Below are 13934 nucleotides of genomic sequence, written 5' to 3' on the forward strand. Positions count from 1 at the left end.
CGCCCGGCCCGCCGCTCTCCCCGCGTGCGGCTCCCGGTCCCGCTCCTCCTTCCCGGGCTCCCCCCTGGCCGCGGCCCGGCGGCAGCGAGTGAGGGGCCGCGGGGGCCAGAGCGGCAGCGGCTGGGGAGGTAAGGCCCCTGCGGGCAGAGCTCCAGCCCTGCCTGGTCCAGCTGCGTGGCGTGCGTGGCCGGCGCAGCCGGCGCAGCCCGCCCGGTTACCGGCCGTGTTGCTTAGAGAGCCCTTTGATGAAGCGTGCCGTGATGAACTTTAATGTCATTATGTGCTTTCACGTTTGAAGTAGTTTTATATTTCTAACAGAGTACTTTAAATTTGACGAAATAGTGTTTCAGTGATGATTTCTGTAGAAGTGCTGCTGACCAAAGTAATAAATAGAATGTGAATCGAATCGTGACCTAATAAATAAGGTGTTGTTTACTGACTGAAACGTAGTAAGGTTAAACGTATCTATTAAATATATATAGATAGATACAGCTTACACAAAGGTATATCAAATTATATTAATCTTTAAGGGTGGTATCCGAAAAGTAAAAATGCAGGCCAAGCTTACTTTAGCGTTTTAGTCACAACTTTCTCCTTGATGACTGAAGCTGGTCATTTCAGCTTGCCCACTGAACGTAATAAAGATCTGTTCAGGAAACTTATGGCTAAGGCAGTTTTATGAATATCTATATGGTGCATCTATCTGCCTTAAAAAATTAATACTTTAGTACAATTGGGCAATAGTAAAAGGCGTTACAGATGCACGTATTTAGATGGACCATTGCAACACTTCAGTGTAGTCAAACAGAAACGTGAGTTTCTATTTTGTCACTGACTTAACTGTGAAGTAGCCATCTGAATTCTTTCTTAGTTTGGGGGTAATTGACTCTTAGCTCTCTTCAGTGTTTGTGAGGAACAAGCATAACAACTGCAAGTTTAACCTCTGTTTTGTTGTTTGTCCTACAGAAGTGCAAGCATGGCATCCATGGAAGAAAACTTTCCTCGAGGGGGCATCCAGAAAAAACCCACAGAGGGAAAAGCCCCCAACCCAAAGTTAGAGCGGGACAATTTGTTTGATGTATGTTGCTTGTGTGTTCTTGATTAACTCTTCTCAGAGCTCTTCCACTGTCAGAATATGACCCGCAATCCTTCCCATCCCTTACTTCTATAGTAAACTATAGAAGGGACTTCCAGAAAGAGATAATTGCTGACATGCACCTTTCTTCTGATCTGTTAAAGATCCCTGATGTCTGATGCATGTTGAATGTGATGACAGAAAAAGCTCAATCAAAATTATGGGTCAGGGTTTAGCTTTTAAACTTTCCACAAGCATCTTGTCCCGATGTTAATGGATATAGGCTAAGTTTGGTCTTTCTTTTTCTGTTTAGTGGAGTGTGGTGCAGATCACTTGCGCCACTCTTTTCCATTCCCAAGATTCACAGTTTTATAAATGATCGGCCTTAGCCCAAAAGGTGGTGTTTTGGAAGACTTGCATGTAGACATATAGCAGTCAGCAAGGTCATTCTCTTTTTTTTTTTTTTTCCCTCGAATCCTAGTATTTTCTTCTAATATTATTCCTGGCAGCGGAGTTCTGCCTTAGTGCAAAGTTTGTCTTTTTATCCACTTTTGGTTTTTTCCTCCCTGCTTTAGATTCATCATGATGAACGATCCCAGAAAAGAAAAAGGAGCCAAAGGGATCAAGGAAAGCAGAAAAAGTTCAAGGCAGATAAAATAGCTGCTGCTAAAGACAACATTGTGAATATTGAACCACTCACAATTGAGGTTTGTGGATAAATGTTTGATTTTGTGTGCATCTGTCTTCTCGGCTGCATAAAAATGGCACTTCTTCCTCACTAAACCTGTAAAATACATCAGTGATTTGGGACACAAGTGTGTTTACCACCCTGTTATCACTGACTTGCCAAGATATCCACTGTATGCTATTCTTCCTGCTTTCCCCAGGCACTCTGTGAGGGGATGCTGCTCCTTGGTTGTATAAAAGAGGTCAGTGACTACGAGCTAGTCATCAGCTTGCCCAATGGACTTTCAGGATTTGTGCCAGTCACGCAGATCAGCGATGCCTACAGCAAAATGCTGAGCAAGCAGGTGGCCCAAGGAGAACTCCTGGAGGTGAGACCTTGGATTGGGGCTGTGATTTGTGCATGGGACCTAGGGAGTATTAATAATACCTGAAGAACCAACCCTGAGGTCTTGTTTAGGAGCCTGGTTTCTGGTGTCTCGCAGCTGACTTGAATTGGATCACCTGCAGTGCCTTAGCCTTGGCTAAATAGTCCTTGAACTTCATAGACAGCCTGTTGAACATGAAGAGATTTGTGCTGCCTATCTGCTGCTGAAGCTAAATACTGATCCCTGGCTGTAGGCAGTGGTGGGAAGAAGTTAGGGAAGTGGTTGGAAGATGATGTGAGGGCATGGGAATTAGCATGGTCCTTGCAATTTCATTGTGTGTTACTGCATGCAACGTGCTGCTGCATAGTGCTAACGTAGACTGGCCTTAGTTTGGAACTGGCTTTTCCAAGCAAACTTTGCCATTTCCTGGTAATGATGACAGAACGAGGATGGAGTAATCTGTTGCCCTGTCTCTCTGGTGTCAGTGCTCCATAAATTTTTCCAAGGTGGTGTGGAATGTGGTATCTGCCAGGTGTGCTAGCCTTTTGGTGGTAGTGGTTTTCCCTGCTAAAAGTGGAGGTGAGGTTAGGGTCACTGTGGGCTCTGTAGACGTGTTTTCTGAGCTGCAACCTCCTGACTCCGGCCCACACAGTGTTCCTTTTTAAGCAAAGCCTACTAGACTTGCTAACATCATGTAATGTCATCCCTGCCTCTATATTGAGATCCTGGTGTTTGTGGCATTTCCTGTCTTTTATTGTATTGTTGACAGAGAAACAGGACTTTCCTATGGGAGTTTGATTTCAAGAGCTACTTCAGTAACAAATTCTGGCCTCCTTCTATTATTTAATAGTGTACAATTTTTATGTTTCTCTCTTGATCATCTTGCTGGGCAGGACTTGAATTCGCTCTCGGACATGTATTCTCCAGGGACACTGGTCAGGTGCATTGTAACCAGTGTTGAGAAAAGTGCTGACGGACGTCGGAGTATCAAATTATCGATCGACCCCAAGAAGGTCAATAAGGGTCTGACCGCTTCAGCACTAGTATCGGGCATGGTACGTGTTCTGGGTCCGTCACAGCCTCTCTAGGCTTTGGAGGTGCTTCTTGCACAGTGTGTGGGGGAACATTTCAGTTTGTCCTTGCATGGGATCAGAGCGGAACGTGGAGCTGCTCCCACCATGGAAGAGACCTGGGAGGAGAGGGCAGTATTGGGTCTTGGTTCCAGGTTGTCACTCATGAAATGCATTCACCTGATTCTGTTTCAATATGGACAAGTTATTTAACAACTTATTTCTGAGTAGGTTTCTTTGTTATTTATGCAGAGAATAACATTTAACCTGCTTTGCGGAGGTGCTTAGTTGTTTAGGTTTTGTGTTTCCAGCTGTATGGTTGCAGGCAAGTGTCTGCAATTAAAGCACCTACTATTTTTGAGCATCCCAATTTTTTTCCCTGGTGGTTTGTGAACTCCATACATGCGTAGTTGGATAAGAGTAGAGTTGAGACCCCACTGCCAGATGAGCTCTGTAATAAGAAAGAATGTAGTGTTCTTTCTGCTGCTCTAGAAAACTCGGTGCTCTGTCCTCATGAAACAATTAAGTATTTGGGTGGGGAATCTCTTACCAGATGTGCATTGTTTGAAGACCCAGCTGTTTCATTATGTTACTGAATTGCAGTGCTTCCTTCCCAACAGCTGCTCTCTGGCTTTGTGTCTAGTGTGGAGGACCATGGCTACCTCATTGATATTGGAGTCAGTGGGACTCATGCTTTCCTGCCTCGTCAGAAAGCCCAAAATTGCATCAAAGCAGTCAAGAGAGGTAAGAAGTAGTGCAGGAGGAGCTGCTGGGGTTAAAATGGAGGTGGAGAATGACAGGGATTAAAGCTTGTTATATCTGTGGTGTTAGTGAACCTCAGTGAGATTGGGTCAAGGTGGAGTCTTTGCAAGTTGCTGAAAACAGCGGTTTTGTGGCTGGTCTGCAACAAGCTTTTGGATTTCAGCCTGTTTTCTGACAGGCTATGTTACTGTTCCAAGCCCATCCATCCCTTCTGGCAGTAGACTTCACTTAGACTGAGAGGAGTTGTAACTTTTTAAAATAGAGGGAACTCTGAAAAAGCTTTGGAAAGAGCAGAAGGGGAATCCCTGAGTGTTCCTGGTGGAGATTTTATGCCGTGACTTGTCTTTGCAGGGCCTGACATGAAAATAGGCCAGAATCTGAACTGTGTCATTGTGGAAGTAAAGAACGAGGGAAGAGTGGTCCGTTTGTCCGTTGATCGATCAGATGTTGCTGCATCCCTTGCAACAGAGCGACAGAACTGGACCCTCTCTAATTTGTTACCAGGGCTGGTGGTGAAAGCTCGAGTGCAGAAGGTAAGCTTGGGTTTGGGGTTTGGGGCTTTTGGGTTTGGGTTTTTTTTTTTTTTTTGAGCCTTGTTGAAGGTAGGGAGACAGGTGAAGTAGAGATGGAAGTTTATGCCCTGGAAAATTTTGTGCTTGGGCTCAATTACTTTACAATAGCAAATGCTATTATCTGCTAGACAGTTCCTCCATTTCATTCACCTAAGGTCTGATGTCTGTCCTGGTTGTGATGCCATGAGTATAAAGGCTTCAGCCTGGAGTTGGTGATGAAGCTTGAAGCAGAACAGGATCTATTTTCTGCTTCTCTGGCCTTTGCCTAGGAAAAGTATTCCACAGGTTAGCAGTAGTCTTCAGAGTAAACGCAGCATTGTTGAAAAACTGAAGGATTGTTTTTGCAAAACAATGTAGAAAGCAGAATTGTTAGCGGCTTTCCTGTCTCTTGTGGTGTGCTTGTTGATTAGCACTGACAGTGCCTTTTTGTGAAATGTGTGAATTGCTCTCTCCTTCTGAGCTGCATGAAACCTGCGTGCAAATTTTTTTTGGCAACTTTTCCTTCCCCTTTCTAGGTGGCCCCACTCGGGATCAAAGTGAGCTTTCTGTCTTCCTTCACTGGCATTGTGGATTTCATGCACATGGACCCAGAGAAATCCATGAACTATTCTCCAGATCAAGTGGTAAGGAGGGTGAAGGATGGCTGGAGTTGGTATGTTGCTTGCAACATCTCTTATCTTCTCCAACATTTCAGTGGAATAATCTCTGAAATCTTACTGATGATAGCTGTCTTTCTCATCTTTTACTTGAATTACTATCATGGCTGCTTTAGAGCTGTAAAGAGCAAAGCCATTCCTAGGATAATGGAAGACTTATTTGGGAAGCACGAGAGACTTGCAAGTGATAGAAAATTTCTTGTGCGGTCGTGTACCAGACTGGCCCATAAACAACAGACAAAACCAAAAATCCCTCATCTGTGAAGCTGTTGGAACTGAAGTGATGTCTTAGTAGCGATATTGGGAAGAGCTTGTACATGGACAAAGAGTTCAGATACCAAACATAATGTCTAAAAACATGAGCAATGTGCCTTTCTCCTCTTGGGTTTACAAACTTGTGTTTAATGAATATATTATCTTCTCCCAGATAAAAGCTTGCATCCTCTCTGTCCACCCCACCTCCAAGGTGGTGCGGCTTACTCTACGGCAGGCCTTCCTCCACCCTGGGGGATCCCCAAACCAGCTCTCCAGTGATCGCATGGGGGCAGTGGTGGAAGAGTCGACAGTAAAAGCTTTCTACAAGCAGTTTGGTGCCGTCTTTGAGCTTGATGATGGCACTCTTGCATTTGCACGGGTAAGTACCAGGGCGGTGAGGGAAGTCCTCCATAGCTATCTTTGCCTCCTGGGGAAGGAGGCTAGGAGGAGGTTTTATTTTCTACCTTTCTGTTCTTTGTGAGACAAATACAACAAAATTAGGACAATGTGGAAGGTGTTTGCCAAATCGTACGTGCCCTTGTTTGGGTTGGAATGTGGGAGGGTTGTTGAGGAAGAACTGGTGAAACCTGATGCGTCGAGTGAGTATGTTAGAGGAACAATTTGGTCAGATGCTGCCACTTCAACCTAAGGTCTATATCAGTGCTTCCATTTTCCAAACACTAAATTGTAATTTGTTTTTTTCTAGTTGAAACATCTTTCAAAAACCAGAAAATCCTTTAAACCTGGGGCATTTAAGACAGGATGCAAACATAAATGTCGGATCATTGACTACAGCCTGATGGATGAGATGTGTATTGTATCTCTGAAGTAGTAAGTTTCATAGACTCTTCCAGAAAATTAGTTGGAGGATTAGAAGGGTTTGGTCGAGAGTTGAAAATACCACACTGGTTTGCTGGATTGGAACTTGCCATTTGGGGTTTTTCGCTTCTATCTCTGTTGTCTCACGTCAGGTTGTCTGGGCATCTCGCTTATCCTCCCCATACTACAGGGAGTTGGGACACCATCAATATAGTTGGTGGGCTGAAGCACAGGGAGGCTAAATTAATTCTGCTGAGATCACATCAGAAGACTTTGGCTGAGGACGAAATTGAACCTTGACCTTCCAAGTCCCAGCCCATTTTGTTTCTCCCTCTTAGTATTTCCATCTGTGTGGCTTTAAGCAATGCAGATGATGGGTTCTCCTTTCATGGAGCCATGGCTGGTGGCCATAACTGTGTGGCTGTCAGGCTGTCACCTGGAATGGAGCCTGGTGAACCTCCCTGAGCTTTACATTCAGAGAGCTGTTTTGGGAGGTGGGTCAGTTGGAGTAAAACACAGAACTCTGGAGTAGTAGAGCACTGGGGAGTGTGTGGGATAATGGATATTTGGGACAAGGCAAAGATCCTGGATTTCCTTCAAGTTGACTGATTGGTCATCTCTTGCTGTGTCTCTTTCCTAGTCAGGTTATTGAAGCGCGGTTTCTGCAATACCAAGATATCCACACAGGGGATGTGGTGCAGGTGAGCCTCTGGACTGACACAGTACTGTGTGGCCGTTATACTTAGAGCAATGATCTAGCTAATGTGCGTTTCCTCTGCCTAATACGTATATTCAACTTCTGATCCAGACTAGTGAGATGAAAGTGAAGAGAAAAACCTCTCTTTGCAGGACTTGATTAATGGAATGCGATACTTTTCTTTCCCCATTTTGTTCAGGTTTTCATTCATGATGCTGCCGAGGCAATAAAATTTTAGCTGCAGTCAGTCATTTATTTATGGCCATGAATAAATTTTTAGAAAGACAAGTGAAAGAAACTAAAACTTGCCTTGTGCTCAAAGTAAAAGTTCATGTATGGACCATCACAATCAGCTGATGGGCAGAAAGTTAGTTACGATCATTCTTATGTTGGAGTCATGACTGTATTGGATATGTCTCTGGAAACAATTCTAGTTTGCCACAGTCAATCAGGATTTTGCAGAAGTAGCCTATGCTTAAGGAAAAGAGGCTGTAAAACAACCTTATGTAATGTATAAAAGTTAATGGGTCAGATTGGTTGGGTGGAGTGTGGGTTGGACTAAGATTTTATTTTTTGGAGGGTGATTAGATTTGGTGATAATAGGTGGTGCAGTGTCTTGGCTGTTTCCTACCTGTGCACAGTCTGCTTTTCATGCTGAATTTACTGATACTTTTCCCTATTTTGGGTTCTAGGGCAAAGTGTTTGCATTGAAACCCATTGGGATGCAGGTGAAAGTGACTGATGGGATTAAAGGGCTCGTGCCGTCCATGCATCTCGCTGATGTGATCCTGAAACAGCCTGAGAAGAAGTACAACATAGGAGATGAAGTCAGGTGTCGGGTGAGAGCTGACAGACAGGGTCTTCAGCTGCTTTGCACTCTTTTGTTCTGAGTATTTAGCAGCTGGATTGATCAGACAACGGCAGACATTCTTTTTGAACCTTCTTGTACTCCATTCTTGTAGGTGCTAGAGTGCAGTCCTGCAGGAAAGAAGCTGATCCTTACTCTAAAGAAAAGTCTTGTCCAATCAAAGCTTCCGGTCCTCTCCAGTTACGAAGATGCAAAACCAGGTCTGATCACACATGGCTTTGTGGTGTGTGCGAGGGAGTTTGGCTGCATTGTGAAGTTCTACAATGATGTCAAAGGTCTGGTACCCAAGAATGAGCTGAGCTCAGAACCCATATCTTGTCCAGATAAAGTCTTCCATGAAGGCCAGGTAATTAACGTACCTATGCCGTGCCTTGTGTTTGAATGCAAAAGAGAAATCTGCAGCTGAGTTGGCTCCAACATGGGTTTTCCCCTGGAGGAACCAGCTGCACCAAGAGATGTTCACGTCCTTTCACTTTAAGTAATAGTCGTGCTCCATTTGAACAGATTAGGCTGTGAAAAGGGGCAGCTCTTCTTTGAGTATTTCACAGAGCTGTCTTTGTTTCTAGACTCTCTCTGTTGTGGTGTGCAGGAGACACCATGGTATGTGATATAGGGACCACGCTTGGTTGAGTTACTGAGATCTTAGTAGAAGTTTGGGGTTCTAGGCTGCATTTTCTTCTAAGGAAGTTAAAACTCTTACCTACAGAATCAGAAGGATGAGGCTTTCTGCCTCTGCATTATTCTGATTTTCCTGTTTGTTTCAAATCCTGCACATCTTAAACCAGGCACTCTGGGAACCATGCTGTTCAACAAGTTCTGGTCTTTGTTGTGGGTAAGCTTATAGAGATCTCAGCCCTCTTTGGTATTTTTTCTGATGCTTTTGTTTGCCTTTAATCCTGCTGTTGTTGGCTGGCTAAGGAGAAGAGTAACTTTCTAGTCAAGATTTCTGACTGCAAATCTGGAGATCTGAATTTTATTCTCAACTCTGCTACAGACTTGCCACACACAGGTCACTTAATGATTATGTACTTCCATTTTCCATATGTGTGGTCAGAAGGACATTTGTCTGTGGTTGAACCTGTTAAGTTATAGTCACTGGCTGAGAAAAGTGTACTGTGTGTGCCTTTCCCTGTCTCATTTTGTAGGTGGTAGCACACTGAGGAGGAGGGTCAACTGAATTAAACTTTTGTTTTATCTTTTTTGCTGCAGGTTGTTAAAGTAATGGTCTTAAAATGTGAGCCCCAGCAGGAAAGACTTTTGTTGTCCTTCAGGTTATCAAGCAAGCCTGCCCCAGAGGACAAAAAGGAATGTACTCCAAAGAAGAAACAGGAAGTGAAATATCAAATAGGAGAGGTATTGAATTCAATGACTGCTCCCTTTTTTGCCTTTTTCTACTTGTTTTCCAAACAATTTGGTATCGCTTTGAACAACTTCGCTTCAAGAAAAGCTGTTGGTGGTCAGGAACTAGCATTAAATGTGCATTTCTTATTGTGTGGCTGGCCTCCTGGACCAAAAACAGGATCTCTGTTGTCAGAGGTCAGGATAAGGAGTCCCAGGACAGTCCTTCTGGAGGTACCAATTAGTGCTCCTGCTCTTAGGTGGAGTCCTCTTTCTTCTGGATGCTGCTGCTTTTGCTCCCTGGAAAAAGACAACTTCAGAGAAATGTTTTGAAATGCTTCCCTGTGAATGAACACAGTTTCCAACACCCTGCAGATATTGTTAATGCAGGAACAGGACAGTTCTAATCTTGTTTAAATTACTTCCTTCGCCCTTCAAATAGAAAGTCAGAACCAGGAGAATGTTTCTAGCTCTTGATTTCTCTGTGAGATGAGAATTACTTTTATTTTACTGTCAATGTTGGCATGCTTTTTAGGCTTGGCCCTGTTGATGTGAGAATTTCTTATATATAGCTGGAAGGCCATGTCAGAGCCCCTGCAGCACAGCATTTGGTACCCTGTGCATCAAAAGGGATGACTTCAAAGACACTTGGGATTTTATATCACTGTATTTGTTCTCTTTTCAGATGGTTGATGTGAAAGTCTTGAAGAAGAAAGATAACGGGCTAGAGGTTTCTGTCTTAGAAGATGAAGGCAATGCGATAGCCTCAATTCCCACAGTGCACCTCTCTGACTTTGTTGCTAACTGCAAGCTCCTGTGGCATTGTCTCCAAGAGGGAGATGTCCTGCCCAGAGTTATGTGTCTACATGACAAGGGAGAGCATATCGTATCCTTTGCCACCTCAACCAGTCAAACAAAGCGGGGGGAAGGAGATATCTGTCAGGAATCCAGAGTATCGGCAGCAAAAAGAAGATATGCTAGTTAGTGTGTTGAAGTGCCTGTCAAGCTAGCGATGCTTCAAAGAGTCATTATAACTTGCTTGTGTTAAAAATGAGGCTCAGCTACTGCTAGAATCCCATCAGAACCAGGACTTGGTTGTGAATTGACTGATCTTCCCAACCAGCTTCTGGACTGTTAATCATATCACAACCTTAACAAAAATTTTGCTGTTTTTATACCAAAAATCAGACCTGAAATATTACAGAGTTGACATTTCTGCTAGCGTGAAGCATTCATCTTTAAGGCTGAGCAGCTTAAGAGACATCGGTTGCTAAATTTTAGTGTAGAGAGATCAAGACAGGAATTGGAATTGCAGGATTTTGAGCTCCTGTACTGTCTAACCTGCAAAAAGTGCTCTAGCCCAATGGTTAGCAGCACCAAGAGATTTGCTTGGCATCAGGCTCCTTTCATTAATCTTTTCCCATTTTTCCTAACTGGTTGTTCAGATCTTGAGCAGAAAGTCTGCAGTGATTTCTGCTGTACAGGAGGAGCAAGTTGTGAGAAGTTTCTCTGAAATCCAGCCTGGGATGCTGTTGACTGGTTACGTGAGGAATGTGATGCCCTTTGGAGTGTTTGTGGAGTTCCCTTATGGTGTGACAGGTCTGGCGCCCAAAGTGGTAAGCAATGCATTCACTTCAGTAAACAGCATGTGTGTAATCAGGCATGCTTGAAACGTGGCTTTTAGCAAAGGAACAGTAACAAGGAGGGAACAGTAGGGCTGTTGCATTTGCACAGCTTCCCCCAGTAGGGTAAAAGCTGCTTTTAAGTTTGTGTTTTAATTCACTTCCAAAATGAAACAAAGGACTTGTATTCAAGTGAGCTTAAGCTTCTACAAGGATTTCACGTGACTTCAGTAATTCATTTTAATTGATGGCTTTTCGTTAGTCTTTGTTGATTTGTCTTATGCATTTTCATGAAGTCTTAACTCAAGCCCTTCTGGACAGCACTGCAGGTGGTTGATAGCAGCTGTGCTCAGTAACCCTTGCCCCTTTGTTTCCCTTGCACAGAGCATGAGTGACAAGTTTGTGACGGACACCAAGGACCACTTTGCGGTGGGACAGACTGTGATTGCGAAGGTGATGAGCATTGATGAGGAGAAGCAGCGTGTGCTCCTTAATCTGAAGTTGTCAGAGTGCAGCTCAGGCGATTCTGCTGCAGAGAGCTTTGCCCTGCTGAATCAGTATTTCAAGGAGATGAAAGAAATCAGGAACTTGTTGAGAAGAAGAGGTAAAAAGATTGCACATGTTCTGCTAAAGGGGATCGTATCACAAAAAAGGGGCTCCAGAGGAACAAAAAGGGAAAACCATTTTCTTTTAAGTGAAAGAAACGTCAGTTCAAGCAAAGACTTGGCTTCAAAGAGGAGCTTATTAGAAAAAGGATGTGTGTGCAGTGTCTGCCATTGCTGAGAAGGCTTTTTGGAACTACAGCTGGAACAAGCCAAAGAAGCTGCTCTTTTCATTGAAGTCTGTTAGGCCTCTTACATTGATTGCGGGTTGAAGCTTAGAGAATTAAAAATAAGGGTATAAATAGACAAACTGTGAGGTCCATATACCAAAAGAGGAAGGGACATACAACGGTACAAAAGGATGGTTCCTTGAAGGGCCTGTGAAGGTGAAAATAAGAAAGGCCAGGATGAGATTGGATGTTCTGTGAACCAAAGCCTTTCTCCAGTCTAAAACTTAATCGACTGAGACATGTAGCAGTAGTTTCACCATTTAATTATGTGTCACGTGAAACATTGTCTCTATCTGTTTATTTTGAATCTGGCAATGGTTAATTTTTAGTACTCTATGCTCTTGTATTTTAAGAGCCTTAGTCTGCAGATCTGATTTCTCTGGTCAGTAAACAGATGTTAAACTCCAAAGAGCTGACAGATCTAAGGGGTATTGGGCCAAGCTGTGAAACCTGTCTAATGTGCCAACAGAGGTGTAAGCATATGGTTTTCCTGTTGTGTTTTGTTTTGTTTTTTTTTTAAGTGGAAGAATGACTCATGGAAGTCCAGAAGGAGTTTATTTCTGTGTGCTCCAGTGAATTGCCACAAAGCACCAGTGAAGCAAAACAGGCTGCCCAATGCCCAAACCTGAATTTCCCCAAATGCCTGAAAAGAGAATGGTGATAAGCAATATGGGAGGCTGTCATTGGGTGCAAACTCATGTATTAGAAATAGGCACTTAAGACCTGCCCCTGCTAATTACTTAGTTTAGGAAAAACAGCACTGATGTCTGGATACTAGGGTGATAGGCACATAAGAATCAGAATGCACATCATGTCAATTTTCTGTACTCAAAAGTGATGGAAGGACGGAAGACAACTGAAGTTGTCTTAGTGCATCAATGTCACTTGCTGTGGCATTAGAAAGGCTGGGCAAGTTAGCTGTCCGATGGTAAAGCTGTGATCTTTTTTTCCTCTGGTGCTTTCTGAAGAATAGTACATCTGTTTAAAGTGGATGATGCTTTTGGAGGGTTAAAATAATAAAGGAGAAGGCTTTGATTTAAGGATTTCCTTACTTGTCTATTATACGCTGCAGGCAGCAGGCACTCTTACTGTGTTTAAGCAAATAGGACTAGCTTTGCTCATCAAAATAAAGAGGAATCATTGACAAGAGTAATGACATATTATTTATATGCATACTGTATTTGCTGGTAACTCGTAACTGATGAGAAATTACCATTTTTACCTTCATCTAACAGTGCTTTTTTAACTATGACAGTGAAGGACACTAGCGTTGTTTTTTACTGGCAGTCAAGAACTGCTCCTACTATTCTTACGGTACAGAAATCTGCATTTGTGCATGCTGTGATCATCAAGTTGTTTTTTATTGTTGATATTTGTGCATGGGATGCCTGATTATCACAAAGGGATTTTTTCAACTGCCCTGAGCCTTAGCCAGGATCTGCTTAACTAGAAAGTACAAGGATAATTATGCTGGCACTCAAGTGCTTGTGATAACCCAAACCTAGTAATCACATGAGGGTGAGTTTATACAAATAGATTTGCCTACTTGTATTACAGGTTTGCTGAACGAGTCCTCCAGCAAAGGTTTTCTCACATGCTGTTTTTCTAGTGTTAGGAATACTGGATATATTGCAGTTTATTTTTATCAAGTTCTAACTTTGCCTTTTTAGGTTCTTTTTATATCCAGTAGTGTTTAATGTTTTGTTTCCTATAATTGGGAAGTGACAGGTCTGGTTTGTGTTTTAGTATGAATCTATTTTGCTTTCACCTTTTTCTATATGCAATGCTGTGTGCCAGTGTTTCTATAAGATTGGAAAATTTTCTCTCCAAAGTTATCAGATCCTTAATGTCGCAAAAGTCTTTCTACTTTGATTAACTCTTAGAATTTACTTTGTATTTCTACAGATTCAGGAGCCTAAGCTTTGTTTTCCGTTATGAACATGGATATAAATGCTTGTTTGTGCACTCTTAAGCAAATGTGAAGGCTGTCTTAGTTTTGCAAAGAAACAACATAGGTAAAACTGACTTAGCACTTTTTCTTCCCTTTATTTAGGGGAGCCCAGCGTGGCCCGAGGCCTTTGTGAGTTGGTGCCTGGGAAGGAGTTGCAGCTGGTCATGCAGGATGTGAAGGAGGATGGCTCAGCACTGTTCAGTGGCAGCTGTGTCACAGGCTTGACTGTAACAGCCACTCGCTACCATTTGGGAGGTGAGGGTCTTGTCTTTGCTTGCTTTGGTTTTCACTCTTTGTCATGGTTTAACCCCAGTAGCCGGCAACTGAGCACCACACAGCCGCTTGGTCACTCTCCCCCCGCCCAG

At 43.2% G+C, this 13934-nt stretch overlaps 1 protein-coding gene across 1 annotated transcript in view; it reads left to right on the top strand.

Annotated features, from left to right (window-relative positions):
* The first annotated feature begins 970 nt into the window (after nt 1–970).
* PDCD11 (programmed cell death 11) overlaps nt 971–13934 on the top strand; it is a 26004-nt gene continuing 13040 nt past the window's right edge. The window contains exons 1-17 of the mRNA XM_009277838.1: nt 971–1078; nt 1651–1782; nt 1963–2130; nt 3021–3182; nt 3818–3941; nt 4311–4492; nt 5047–5154; nt 5615–5821; nt 6149–6273; nt 6902–6962; nt 7651–7797; nt 7921–8172; nt 9036–9179; nt 9850–10050; nt 10610–10780; nt 11171–11390; nt 13672–13824. Coding sequence (XP_009276113.1) covers nt 977–1078; nt 1651–1782; nt 1963–2130; nt 3021–3182; nt 3818–3941; nt 4311–4492; nt 5047–5154; nt 5615–5821; nt 6149–6273; nt 6902–6962; nt 7651–7797; nt 7921–8172; nt 9036–9179; nt 9850–10050; nt 10610–10780; nt 11171–11390; nt 13672–13824 — 2659 coding nt within the window. The 5' untranslated portion in view covers nt 971–976. The remainder of the gene's footprint in view (nt 1079–1650; nt 1783–1962; nt 2131–3020; nt 3183–3817; nt 3942–4310; nt 4493–5046; nt 5155–5614; nt 5822–6148; nt 6274–6901; nt 6963–7650; nt 7798–7920; nt 8173–9035; nt 9180–9849; nt 10051–10609; nt 10781–11170; nt 11391–13671; nt 13825–13934) is intronic.

The sequence above is a fragment of the Aptenodytes forsteri genome, unplaced genomic scaffold, assembly GCF_000699145.1.
Source record: "Aptenodytes forsteri isolate BGI_AS27 unplaced genomic scaffold, ASM69914v1 Scaffold15, whole genome shotgun sequence".
In the NCBI taxonomy this organism is placed as follows: domain Eukaryota; kingdom Metazoa; phylum Chordata; class Aves; order Sphenisciformes; family Spheniscidae; genus Aptenodytes; species Aptenodytes forsteri.